This window comes from Strix aluco, chromosome 18 (genome assembly GCF_031877795.1).
Source record: "Strix aluco isolate bStrAlu1 chromosome 18, bStrAlu1.hap1, whole genome shotgun sequence".
NCBI lineage: Eukaryota > Metazoa > Chordata > Aves > Strigiformes > Strigidae > Strix > Strix aluco.
Window position 1 is genome coordinate 2,136,750 of NC_133948.1, and position 13,910 is coordinate 2,150,659.

Consider the following 13,910-nt stretch of genomic DNA (forward strand, 5'->3'; position numbering starts at 1 on the left):
CTGGAAGCAGCTGCTGCATCCTGGGGGTAATGAAAGCCATGGGGGAACCAGCCCCTGAGCAGCAGCCGCAGCGTTTGGGAGCCAGATTTGACGAAGGGAAGTGACTCAACGTCTTGGAAGGAGTTGGGGGCGGCGGGGGGGGGGGGGGAGGGCAGTGATGGAGGACAGCGGGTGACCCAGGGTGGGGACAGCACAGTGGGGTGGCTGGTAGCCACCTGCCTCCCCTCAGGGTCCCCAGCCGGGGCCGGCATCACTCCAGGACCCTCTGTGCTTCGTTAGCCCTTGTTAGGGTAGCCCGGCCGGGGGGGACGGGACAGGAAAAGAGGCCCCTTGGGAAGCGGCGTGTTGCTTCCTCGTGCTGGGTCGCGGCAGGATCCAGGCCAGCGTTCCCAGCTCCCGGCGTCACACCCTCTCCCAGCTGTTGCTCGCCGAGCATCGTGCTGCCAAGAAAACGCCGGTGATGGATGCTGCCGCCACTCCTTCCCCCTCCTCTCGCCCTTAAAACCGGCAGCACCGTGCCTGCGCCTGGCCCCGCCGCACCGGGGTCCGCACGGGGATGAGAGCCCGCTCGCTCCCGGGGAGCCTTCGGCGGTGGGGTTGGGCTGAGCGGCTCCTCTTCCTCGCCGGGCACAGGGTGGCCCTGGCACCTCGACCTCATCCTCCCCGGCACGGAGCAGCGGGAGAGCGTGGCACCGCACGAGGTATTTGGAAAGGTCACTGGAAGGCTTGAGAGGGGGATACTGGGGGGACTGGGGTGTGTTACTGTGGGAGAGGACAGGGTTGGCTTTGCTGGTGGAGCAATGGGGCAGAGTCAGCCCCTGCAACCCGCCCCAGCCTGGACCATGTTTCTCATGTTTATTGCTTTTGGGAGTGAACTGTGTTTACCACTGAAGTGGGGGGACTGCGTCGCCTGGGCACATTGGGGTGCAACAGGTTTGCATCCCGCTGGGGACCTGTCACATGCCCCAAATGCCACGAGCTTGGCCGGACTCTGCATCGCTGCTGGCACCCAGCACCCCGTGGAGCTGCTGCCCCATCCCAGGGGTCCTGCGAGGCCCTGGGAGTGGGGTGCCAGCGTGACAGTCACGAGCCCCCCGAGCTGGCACATCCCTGGTGTGGAGGTCTGGGCTTTTTGCGTCTCTTCTCCTTTCTCTGGTCCAGACCCGCTGATCTGGGCACATCAGCAAGTTTCCTCCTGATTCAGCTGCAGGGGGATGTTGTAACACGGCGTTGTGCAAAGGCGGACGTCAGCCTGGGCTCCAATTCCTCTTTTTAGCTCCTGTGGGAGCTCGGCCACATGTGACAGGGGTTAATGTCCCCACTTGCACAGGGCATGGCGTGACCACAAGCTCCCCAGAGGCACCGCTCCTCGCCGGGCATCGCCTGCTGTCCCCTGGGTCACACTTGGGTGGCAGTTTTCCAAATTGCGGTGCCGCCAGCTCCGAGGAAATTGGGATTAGTCCCTTGTGCATGGCTGAAGCTACAAGCCAGAAAAAAAGTTGATATTGATGATGGCGAGCGGGTGGGGGCTCTGTGCCAGGATTGCTGCTGGCTCTGACTGACCGTGATGCTACCAGCACAGGTTGTGGTTCTGGATTTTTCCAGCCTCGTGTGCCCGTATTTTTAGTGTCTCTCTCCCTCTGGATGGGCTTCCCTGGCTCAGGGTGGAGGTTTATGGCCATCCAGGCTCAGCCCATGCCGGATCACCGCCGGCACAGGGCCGAGGCCAGGCCCAGCTGGACAAACAGCTGGGAACAGGCAGGACCTGGCGAGCGTGTTGGAGGGGGCGTCACGGCGAAGCGGGGCGGGGGGGGACACGGTCCCCTTCTGCCATGTGCCCCAGGGACGGCTTTGGGTTACCCCTCTCCTGCGTGTGCGAGGCCAGGAGCAGCCCAGGCACTGGGGCAGGGACGTGGGGGTCCTGGCGAGCGGCGACGTGGGGCAGCCTGGGGTGGAGATCCCCCAGCCCGGATCTCAGGGGGCCCTTTGGCTGCGCTCACCCCTCACCAAGAGCAACAAGACCACAGGGTTTTTTGCACCAGTAAGGGATGCCCAAACCCCGCCCAAGGGATCCTGCAGTACTCCTGAGCCAGCCGCGGGCAGCACGGGGGCTGTGGTGGCTGGGACACAGCACCGGCTGCCCCGTCCCCTCTCCGTGTCCAGCTGAACCATGCAAGAAAGTGCCTCTACCCAAGGTCCCGAGTTCTCACGTACTACCACCGAGCATCGCTTCCCCCTTCCTAGGCGCTGCCCAACTCCGCGCCGAGCCTGGCAGCTGGTTTATGCCACCGGCTGTGGGTTTTTTTTTTCTCGTGGCCTCCCATCGGCAATACGTGCGTGTCCTTCTCGGGATGAGAAAGCTCAGCAATATCCACGGCACCCTCTGCTCGGATGCTGAAACGATGTAACCCCAGGGTCGTTTGCATGCGAGCCCTAACGAGGTTGTAGAAGAAGCAGAGATGTGCAATCCAGGCTCTGTGTGCTCGAAGTACCGGGGGATTTATCAAGCTCAGGTAAATACCTCCAGGTTTATATATATGTATGTATGAATTTATATATTTTTATCTATATTTGGGAGGGAGGGTTTTGCTGCAGCTGGCTCAAAATCATTGCTTTGCTCAAGGGATTTGCAACCAGTTGAGGGTTTTTTGCTCCTCTGTTATTATAAAGTGGGTTTGGGGTTTTTGGGTGGAGGACAGCGGGTGGAGGTGATCCCCAGGGTCCAGACGCACGCTACACATTGGGACCCAGGACGTCATCACCACCCATCATTCTCTGCCCAAAATCCCTACTTTTTCTAATTTTCCATAAAACCCCCAGCTCTTTTGGAGATGGGTTTTGCAGCCTGCGGTGATGGGAGCCCCCACAGTGGCTTTGCACATGGGAAAGCTGCACGGAGGGGAGAGGATTGGGTGTGAATTGGGGGGGGGGGGGGGGGTGTGATGTCCTTATAGTGTGGCAGTGTCCCCCCGGTGAGGACAGGGAGAACAGGGGGCTTTTCTTTGCCGTGCTGATCAGCATGCAGCTGGGAGCGCGGCACGCAGCTGCGAGCCGGGGGCTGGAGGATGCTCCTGCGGATCCGGGGTGACTTTCTCACTTGGGGGGGGTGGGGGCTGAGCTCTGCCAGCCCTGACTGTCCCCCAGCCCTGGCACAGTCATGTCCGTCCCTCCGGCAGCAGGAGGGACAGATTTATTTCCTTTTTCTTGGTTTCCTTCCTCTTTCTACCCTCAAAATCCCAAGCGGTTGAGAGCAGCCGGAGCAGCCCCGCAGGTGGCACGCGAGCTGCTGCCTTTCGCCTCTACGCTGTGTCCCCAAGGCCGGTGCTGGCTTTGTCCCCCAGCGACCGTGATAAAGCCCGGGCCATGGTTAGGGACACCCTTGCTGGGCTGAGGCAGGTCCTGGAGCCCTAAAGGGGAGGATGCAAATCCCCTGGGATCACAGTGTTCCATGCCTTGTCCCACCCACCTGGGCTGCTGTGATGCGGTGGGGAGGATGCTCAGAAAAAGGGAGTTTTATTGGCCTTTTTATTGCCTGCAAATGCCAGGAGAGCCTAGGATTAATAGAAACCTATATATATTAAAAAAAAAAAAAAAAAAAGAGAGAGAGAAGAGGAGATGAAAAGAACTTTTATTATCTTGGAAGCAGCTCCAGTCATTTTAAGCAGCACAGAAACACAAACTGCCCTTTTTAAAGAAAATCTTTGCCTGTGTAAGTACAAACGCCCAAGATTTTCCCCTTTAATACTCAACCCTCACAAGAACAGAAAGGACAGAGAGCAAAGGGCCAGGCTCTTACTATCGGGGCGTCTCTTCACAACCCGGGTGCTTCATGCCAGGTTCCTTTGCCCGGCTCCTGCAGGAGTTACACCCTGGGAAAAGCCTTGTGTGACCTGTGTTTTGAGGTTAAATTCTGGCTGGATTGGGGTGTGCTCTGCATCGGGGTGACCCCACACCGTGGCGGGGGTCAGCTCGTGGAGACCCATCCCATGCCGACCCATCCTGTCCCGCGCAGCCTGGCCGGCTCTGCCCAGACAAACATTGACTCATGCTGTTATTCTGTCCCACCCTGGGCACAGCCGGCTTTTTTTAAGGCTGCCTTTTCCAGCTATTCCTTTTTTTTTCCTGTTCACACGGGTGGGGGACGAAGCTTTAGCTGGTATTGCAGGGAGCAGCCGGGGGTGCCGAAGGCTGCCAGGCGTGGGGGTCCCGGCGGAGTGAGGAGGCGAGGGCAGCTCTGCAGCGCTGAAGCGGGGATGTGTCCGGGTGCCGTGGGTGCAGGTAGGGCTCAGGCTTCCCCCCGTCCTGCAGCCAGCCTTGGGGCAGAGCTCGGTGCCTCAGTTTCTCCTGTGGGGACTGGCTTTGTCCCCTCCCTTTGCTTTGGGGGTCTGAGGGCTGGGGCTCCAACCCTGGGCATCCTTGGGACCGGGATGCTGCGCAGCATCTCTCCCCGTGGCAGCTGTTGCCATGGCAATTGCTGGCTAAAATAAGGGTGAACTGAAGCTGGGTACCCAGAGCTGCTTCCCCATTCCTTTTGTTTTCTTGCTCCCCCCACCCTGAGCTCTGGCAATCCCCAGCGTGGGAGCTGCTGCCGCGGCACTGGACACTGGATCCTGTCAGGGACGTCCCCCCGCCCCGTGTGACCCCAGGCTGGAAAAATGTGGGTGCCGGAGGGACGGATGGGGTGGCCTCAGGTGCCATCCTGGCATCTTCCCCAGGACAAACTCCCGCCGGCAGCAACGGGAGCTCGCTGCGCTCAGATTCTGGCCCTCAGGGTGGGACTTGAGCTCGACCAGAGCAAAAAGCCCCCACGGGACTGGTACCAGCATCTGCTACTGGGGGAAATAAATCCAGGGCTGCAGCAGGGCTCAGAGGGGACCAATGCGGTCCAGGGGGGATGTTGGGATGCTGCTTCGCCCCGTGCCCTTCCTGAAGCTCCTCAGATGAGCGACCATGTGTTTCCCCCAAACATCTGCCTGCAATTCCCATCTCCCGGAGCAGGGCTGTGCCGGGCTGCCTGCGCTGCGTGGGCAGCCTGCCTGCGCTCCCCCCACGCGTGCCGGAGGAAGCGGGTTTGGGTTTGGGGTGCGCTGGGACCTCGGAAACCGCTGCTGGGATGGAGGGGAGGGGAAATGCTGAAATGAAAAAAAGGCGGAGCAGCTGACCTGGGGGCGGCAGCAGCTGTGCAGGCAGGGGTGCAGGCAGGGGTGCAGCGCACAGGGGCTGGCAGTGGCGAGCAAAGCCCCCCCCCCGGTCATCCACCTGCTTCCCGGGGGGGGTTTGTCTGTCCTGCCCCTGGGTGTCCCTTGCACCCTGTGGGGGGGACAAGCACTAACCCAAGGGCACCCCCAGTTTCCCCAGCACTGGGGGAGAGCTTGTGGGGACCCCTGCCCAGGCACACGCTGGTCCCAGCCCCGTTTCATAACATCATGCTGGTAAAAGCACGATGCCCTTTGACAGCTCAGGCAGGATCTTGTGTGCTCAAAAGCAGGTCTCATTTTTTTTTTTTAATTTTATTTTTTTCCCCCAACCTGTATCAGTACCCCCAGTAAAAGCATTTCCCACAGGCGTCAGGGGAGGCAGAAGCAGTGCTGGCAGCTTGCCTGTCTTTAGAAATGCCTGGTGCAGGCAGCTGAGAGCTGGGGCAGCCCCCGTGCCTGGTCAGTACCCGCTGCCAGGGAGCTGAGCATCCCCTGCCCTCCCTGGGCATGGCCCTGGCTCCGGCGTGCGGATCCGGCCAAGCTCTCCCCATTTCCCTGGTCACATCCGTCCCCCACCCGTCTGGGCCAGCCACGGAAGAGCTTTTGCCCAGAAAAGCTGGATTTGAACATTTTCTGCTGTTCTCTCCGTTTCCTGTTGCCTTCCCAAGAACAACATCCCTGACCTCATCCTCCCCCGGTACACGCCGGGATGCTGCCGATGCGCGAGTCGCCCGTCGGGAATCCCAGGCCGGCGCCCGCGGGCCGGACTCAACCTTCCCCGGGTACCAAGACAAATACAGCTGCAGGAATGACGGGGCTGGCTGGACTCAAAGGCTATTTTGGGTAGATCCTGTGCTCATTTTTGTTGAGGTAGGAGGACAAAGATGAATAGACCAAATGGAGAGCAAAGCGGTTTTGGCTCAAGCTGGGTATTTTCAACCCAGAGAGAGGAGCATTGAAACACGCTTATGAGCATGGGGCTTTTTTTTCCCCATAAGTTTTTTTGCAGTGACAAATGGGGAGGTTTTGTGCAGCTGCCCCTCAGGCTCTCCATTTTTGGGAGGGTTTGGGGAGGCAGGTGGGAATTTACTGGATGATTTTCCAGCAGGTCTGGGCTCCAGCTCCCGGTGCCCAGAACCATCTCGGGAGGTTCATGATGGGTTCAGCAGCTTCCTGTCCGCTGCCTCGGGGGTTGCGATAGCTCCGCACCAGCCCTGGAAACAAACCCGTCATCTGCCAAACCCCGTGGGGAAACAGAGCCCTGCTGCTCCTGCTGCTCTCCGAACATCCTCACCCCTTCATCCCAAGTGGGGATTGGGGCCACCTCACTCCCCAGCCTGGCAGAGGTCTGGGTGGGTTCTTTTACATCACCTGCCTTGAGAAGGGCAAATGTTAAAGCCAAAAAAAAAAAAAAAAAAAAGAAGAAAGCAAGCTGAGGGTAGGGGAGAAAAGCAAAATAAACAGACAATTCAAATAAATAATCCATTAAATGCAGCTTTGAAATGTCAAGCTGAATGTCATGGCTCTCGCTGAGCTCAGCGATTAAAACATAATAATAAAGAGGAGATTTCACATTAAAAATATATAAGTGGGCATAGTTGGAAGAGGAGCTTGTAAAGCTGCAGGAATCCCTGATGGGCGCTGCAGTGAATGCGGGGTCTGGCTGACCTTGTGGTGGTGAGGGACAGTGCTCAGACCCTGGGGGTCCCTCGCTCACCCCACGGGTGACACCGGGGTGGCAGTGGCAGGCGGGTGGCGCTCTCGGGGGTTTCTCCCCGGTGGCAGAATGAGTCCCAGGGAGCTTTGGGGCTGAGGGTGGTGGGGTGGGATGGGATGGGATGGGATGGGATGGAATGGGATGGGATGGGATGGGGTGGGATGAGGTGCGATGGAGTGGGATGGTGTGGGTGGGCTGGAAATAGGGCTCCGGGCTCCCTCACCTTTCTGTGGCTTTGCCTTTGGAAAGGTGATGACACGGAAACTGCTGGTCCATAAAGGCAGCGGTCGGGGCGGCTCATTACCCAGGAACATTAACACCAGTTCTGCTGATACTGTTACTTCCACCGGATCATCAACTTTAATTCATCCTTTTGACGACCAAGGTTTTGCCAGGGCAAGGCCTCCTTCCAGCTCAAACTAATTCACAAGCTTTGCACTAAAACCTTATTTATTCTGGCTGCTTATCAGCTCCTGGAGCTCAGCGAGGGGGGAGGCGATGGGGCTGTGATTTAAGCCCCTGGCCAGGGATTTTGCAGCGATGGGAGCAGCAGCAATCGCAGGAAGGAACAAGAGGAAAAGCCCAGGGAGAAACAATAGGTTACAACACAAACACCACGGGGATTTCAAGGCAGGGCTGGAGGGGAGGGTGATGCTCAGGGGAACCTTTGATCTGAAACTCCCCAAAAACAGGAGGGTCCAGCGTGGATGGACAGAGCCACGTCCCTCCCGCAAAGACAAGGTCAGGTGCGATGCCCCATGCCTGGGTTCACACAGCTCTTGCCCCTCTCGCCATGGCTCGCTCTGGAGTGCTTGGGCTTTGCTAATTGGCTTTGGTGGCTCTTGGCTTTAACCCTCCCGTGACTGTTCACAGGGGAGTGGTTGAACTCATTTAACGCAGGGCTCTAAGTGGCTGGTGGAGACCAGCTTCTGATTATGGCAAACGACGCTGTTAGTTATCGCAATTAACATTTTAAAACACGCAGGGCACTGATTTAATCAGAGAAATAACTGTATGAGAGTCCAGGCACCTCACGCATATTTATGGCTTTAATTATTCATAATAAATTACCGTGGGGTTGATTGTAGGGTTCTTCACACGTACCTACTGATCCTGGCTCAGGTTGGATGCTTGTACCGAGTGCATGCTACAGGATTTTTGTACTGGGTTATCCCGAAAGCTGCTGGGATCATGATAGGACCCCCACTTCACTAGCTCCATGGTGGGGGTTCCTCAGGCCAGCACAGCCCCTGCACCAGCCTGCCGGGGAGGCTGCACAGGGTTAAATCACAGCGGCGGCTGCATTTCTGTTTCCTCCCTTAACCCCACATCCGAGGGTGAGTGGCCTTCGTTTGATCTCAGTTTTCATATTACAGCTCCGTCCCTAGACCCGTGCGGAGGGAGCTGCCTTTGTGCCGTGGGACGCTGAGCCGCCGTCTCTTCCCGCCGTCCCGCCGGGCGCCCAGCACGGCCGCTGCGCCGAGAGGAGAGGTGAGAGGCTGGGACCCACCGCCGGGTGCCTGGCATCAGTGGGGCACCTGGTGGGCTGCAATGCTGGATTTTCAGTCTGATTTTCTGGGTGCTTGGGAGAAAAAAAAGAGAAGAGCCATAATATTTTGCAGATTGGAAGGTCTCAAAGCTGTTAATGAGCTGTTAATAAGCATTGGCCTAGTTTTTCCCCTGGAAGTAGGCGGATAATAGACATTTTTTTTAGGATGAGGCTACAGCCACATCCTGGTGGAGACAAGGGACTGAATCACGTCCTGTGGCGCAGGGAGCTGATGTCTCTTGGTCAGGGGGTGGAAACCCAGTGAGGAGCCGCGGGAGCATCTTCCTCCAGGGCCAGCGGCGGGGTCCCCACGGGATCCCCCGTACCTGTGTGCTCTGTCCCCTCTCTCCATGGCCTCTTGTGCCCGTGCGTGCTGGGGGGTGGGCAGTGTCCCTCCCATGGGCTGTGCTCACTGTGATTAACACCATGTGTTTGCTCAGCAGAAACACACACAGAAACATCACCCGCCGGAGAGCCCGGGACTAACCAGGCTGTAGTTTATTTACAGATAATGGCGCTTTCCAATTTGTCCAATTACTTGGATGATGTCGATAACTACAGCGACTACCCAGATTACACCTATGAGGAGACCAGCAGCGTGTGGACAGACCCGTCCCACGACCCGAAGGATGTTGCGAGGATTCTCTCCGTCGTCATCTACAGCGTGTCCTGCGTGTTGGGCGTCCTGGGGAATGGCCTTGTCATCGCAATCATAACTCTGAAGATGAAGAAGTCGGTCAATGCCATCTGGTTCCTCAACCTGGCCATCGCCGACTTCCTCTTCAACATCTTCCTGCCCATAAACATTGCTTACACGGCCATGCGGTACAACTGGATCTTTGGGACAGTCATGTGCAAGTTGAATTCCTTCCTCCTCATCCTCAACATGTACACCAGTGTCCTTCTGCTCACCACCATCAGCTTCGATCGCTACGTGTCAGTGGTTTTTCCTGTCTGGTCTCAAAACCATCGGTCGACCAACCTGGCATATTTAGTTTGCTTGATTATCTGGACCGTCGGCATCATTATGAGCTGCCCGTCTCTCGTCTTCCGAGACACAGCACAAGCCCGCAACTCTGTGATTTGTTTTAGCAACTTTTCCCTCTCCAGGAATAAGTCTTACCAAGCCCTGGCACTAATGAGGCACCGAACAGTGAACATCACCAGGTTCCTGGCTGGGTACATCCTTCCCATAACCATCATCACTTTCTGCTACATCGCTATCGTCTTCAACTTGCGTCGAAACCGTCTCGCCAAGTCCAAAAAGCCCTTCAAGATCATCATCACTATTATAGTCACCTTCTTCCTTTGCTGGAGTCCCTACCACCTGCTGAACCTCCTGGAAACAGAGCCTGACATGATCCCTCACTCCGTGTTTGAGATCAGCATCCCCTTAACCACGGCGCTTGCTGCCTCCAACAGCTGCATGAACCCCGTCCTCTACGTCTTCATGGGCCAGGACTTTAAGAAGTTTAAGGTCACCATCCTTTCCAGACTGGTGAACGCCCTCAGTGAGGAGACGGGCCACTCCAGCATTGTTCACAGGAGCTTCTCTAAGATGTCTTCAATGACTGAAAAGGAGACGACAGTCCTCTAACTCAACCTGGATGCCTGCAGGAGGCCGTAGTCCTCCAGTGTTGCCCATGCCCATCACTATGATGGTGGCCACCCTTGCGGTGGCCCCTGGTGTGAGACGAGCATGGTCCAACGCTGTCCTATAGCACATTCTTTGACTGGTCTTGCTGCCTGGGGGCTGGCAGATGTTGGAGACCAGCGCTCTGTGCACGTGGAGAGATACAACAGCCTTTCTTTGCGATTGCAAAGATTGCACAAAACTATTTAAGAAAACATTTCAGGGCATTCCTATCTAATCTATGCATTGCCTGGCCTGGCAAGGGTGTTCCTGCCATTTCCAGAGACACCGTTATGGGGAGATGGGGTGGAGGACGGGTCTGGGAAGGCACCCCCACTGCCAGGCTCCTGAGATGGGTGGCTGGGTGAGCACTGGCCATGGATGATACCTGCTACGGCAAAACTGGTGATGGTCTTCCTATGTATGCATACAGCTACTCCCGTTAAAGTTCTAAAGTGTATTGGTACTCGCACAATATGTTTTTAACTGTGTTGGGAGCACTTTGTTCCCAAAGAGCTCCCAGGAAGTGTCTTCATAAGAGGGGCTTGAATATCCCAACCTTGATGAACCGGGAAATCTCACGTGTCTTCTAAGTGATCCAGACCCAGGGCCACCTGCCAGGGTGGGGATTGGGCTCATGCACAGCGTCACCGTCATGGAAAACTGGGAGAAAAAAGAGGGAAAGATTCATCTGAAGTGTCTTTTGAACAAACCCCACTTTGATGGGGTTTCACATGATGTGTTTTGCAGAGCGGTTTGATGCTTGGGGCTGTGAGTCCCAGTGGCTCCGTGCAAAGTGACACCGGGGAGCAGGTCCATGGGCTGGGGAGTGGGGTCGTGGGGGAGGACCTGCTGTCTCCTCCTGCATCCAGGTCAACCTGGGGACTGGCTCCACTGATGGCTGCTCCCTGGTGTGATCAGTTGGACCTATGGGAAGATTTTGCCTCTTCCCAACCAGGCAGCAAGCTCATCGTCAGTGGGAGACTCTGCTGCTGCACACAACCCTCTGCGGTGAAGGACTGGCCAAGCCACCACCCCTATCCAACTTCATGCACAGTTAATTTGGGAGATCCTTCCCCATTTGGGCTTCTTGACTATGACACTGGTGTCACTCTTATTCATGTCTTGGTTTCTCCGTGTCACCTACAGCCTCTCACTCCCAGAAGAGTGAGGAACAATTGACTCCCCCACCTGTGCTGGGTGCCGGGGCCGATCCGATCCCTGGAGCTTGGTCTGGACAGTCCCCAGTGGCACCAGGGACGTTTCGGGGGGGCCCTGGGGGTCCCAGCCCATGGGGAGCTTTGTGCAGGGGCTGGCACACTGGCAATTGAGAGTCTGCTCACAGGTGCCTGCAAAGGCTGAGATATTTATTTTTAGCTTTTTTTTTAAAAAAATGGGAATAGAGGGACGTGGTGCTGCCTGCAGCATCCCTGCCCGGCGCTGCCAGCTCCAGGCGCTGCCTGCATCGCCCCTGGGATGGGGATGCTGATGATTCTGGTGCATTTGTCTGCAGTTTTGGTGCTGTTGGATGGTGGCATGTTTATTCCCCCACACCGGGGCAGGGAGGTTCCAGTCTTCACCAGTGTTGCAGGGGATGCTGCAGATCCAGTCTGCTAAAAGTGGAGTGCAGAGGGCTGGGGGATTTATCCTGAAAACAAAAGGTGTTCAGCCTGAGCCCAGAAAGGAACACAACGGGGAGATGGGGATTATAATGGAAATTAATGGCAGATTGGTGACTGTCACCTGTTGGGTGCTGCTCTCAAGTGCATGGGGTGGCTGCAGGGCACCCAGCACCCAACACCCAGCCGCAGGCATCTCTGTATCCCTGAGGGGCTGGGAACAGACAGGCTGAGCCACGGTCCATAGCCTTGGAAGATGCTTTGAGCGAGGAGGCTGCAGGGGAGGAAGGCTTTGGCGGTGGGAGGAGGCTCCCCTCGCTCATGTTACACACTATTTAATTATCTGCTGGAAGGTCGCAGGGTTCCTATCAGCAGTTAGACAAGATGGATGGACAGGAGGTGAGGGGGACATGCAGAACGAGCAGGGGCAGGGCAGGAGCCCAAGACCCATTTGGGGGACGGGGTGCGCCCCAGAGCCAGCAGCCACTGATGCTTTTTGAGCTCAGGGTTTGGGGCAGCTGAAGAGCTGGGGCAGGAACAGCCCGTGTGTCTGGGCTCACCTTTCCCTGCCATGGGACGGGTTTGGGGGCAGTGTGGGATGGGGGGAAACTGGGCAGCCGGCGTCCCTCGAGGACCCAGGGCCATACCATTCCCCCTTGGTCCGCTGCCGTGATGCTCCCAGTCCGTGCTGGAGCGGGGATGCTCCTCACTAATTTTCATGGCTGGATTTTGCAAGCCCATCTATTATTACCGCAAACAGCTTTCCAAAAAAAAAAAGTGATGGCTTGGTACATAACCTTGGGTTAAATCATCATTATAATGACAGCTTGGGAAACCTAATATTTGAATTTGTCTTTGTAGCTGTTTGCCTATTTAATAAAAAACCTGTTTTACATACAAATACCTGCTCAAGCTTGTTGCATGGAGCGGGAAGGATCCCAGGGCTTTTCAGTAAGCTGTTGCTTTCCAGGGTGTATTCCTCATCCGTGGCGTTAAATTTAGGATTGCAGGAAAGCAGCCGGGAGCAGAGGGGCACAGTGATGCGGGGCTGGGGCTCTCTGACCAGGAGCCAGCGGCTCAGATGGGAGCGTGGTGCTCCAAGCCTCTCATGTAGGAGATCTTCCAAAGATGCCCTCTGTGCGTTTTCCCCTTTAATTTGTCCCTGAAGAGGCCAAATGGCTTTTTTGGGGGGAAAACAAAAGTATCTGTGCAAAAAAAAAAAAAAAAAAGCAGCTGAAAGAGCATCATTTCCCCTGTGCCTGCATGTGGCGCTGAGTCTGGCAGCGGGGGCCGGTGTCTGCTCCCCCCCCGCCAGCCTCTCCTCCCGGATTCCTGTCAGCCCGACATTCTGTCTGTCAGATAAGATCTGGCAAACGCTCTGTTATACTGATTTGAAAGAGGAATTATTAATGCTGGCGCTGAGATGCTGAGCTGTCTGCATCTCCCCACCGTCTCCTGCACCCCACGAGCCCCCCAATGACCCACCCTGTCCCTGGAGCTGTTTGGGGGCACAGGGCAGCAGGGAGGGAGTCGGCTCCTGCACCCCAGTGGGTGCCCCCCCACCTTAACATCCATCCAGACACTCCAGGACAAGCAGCACGTTGCTGCTCCATCCCCTCCCACTGCTGGTTCCCCCCATCCCGGCAGGGTTTGGGATGAGGATGGGGAAGAGAAAAAAATCCCTGAATTCTGTCCGCTGGACCCCGTAACCCGCCAGGCACCGAGCGAGCCTCCCCGGGGAAAATCGGTGATTTCTGTTCCCATGTCGCCCGTCGAAGCAGGCAGTAAACAGATCAAACAGAGAGCATTAAAAATGCATATATACAAAACAGAAACAGGGCAGAAATATTCATCATAAAACTTCAGCAGCAGAACCGCTCCGTGCGCACGAGCTTCTGATCCAGCTTTTTCTTTCCCTTTTGGCAGCGCGGCAAAGAAATGCAGCTCAATATTGCCCCAATTCCTCTGATATTGCCTCAGCACTGCAGGAGCCGCTGCCACAGCCCCGGCATCTCATGGGGTGGGTGAAGATGCAGCCTTTCAGCTCTCCTTTTTTTGCAGTGCCGGGGATTTTGTTCATCCAGGGGAGGGAAGCTCGCGCTGCCGTGTCGGCTGCAGTCCCCTGCGGTGATGGGAAGGGCCAATATATTAAATTGTGGGTCCTTGGAAGCGTCCTGCTGACCCCAGTCCACCC

The 13,910-nt window shown here is 56.6% G+C and overlaps 1 protein-coding gene across 2 annotated transcripts; it reads left to right on the top strand.

Moving 5' to 3' along the window:
* The first annotated feature begins 562 nt into the window (after positions 1-562).
* Positions 563-12,617, top strand: CMKLR1 (chemerin chemokine-like receptor 1). Of its 2 annotated transcripts, none has more exons than XM_074843946.1 (3): positions 563-701; positions 8,292-8,406; positions 8,973-12,617. In XM_074843946.1, exon 3 carries the CDS (start codon positions 8,976-8,978, stop codon positions 10,059-10,061), a length of 1,086 nt encoding a protein of 361 aa, XP_074700047.1. In that variant the 5' UTR covers positions 563-701; positions 8,292-8,406; positions 8,973-8,975; the 3' UTR covers positions 10,062-12,617. The 2 variants fall into 2 exon arrangements, with proteins under 2 accessions (XP_074700047.1, XP_074700048.1); XM_074843947.1 differs by lacking the exon at positions 563-701 and adding an exon at positions 2,431-2,513.
* The last annotated feature ends 1,293 nt before the right edge of the window (positions 12,618-13,910 follow it).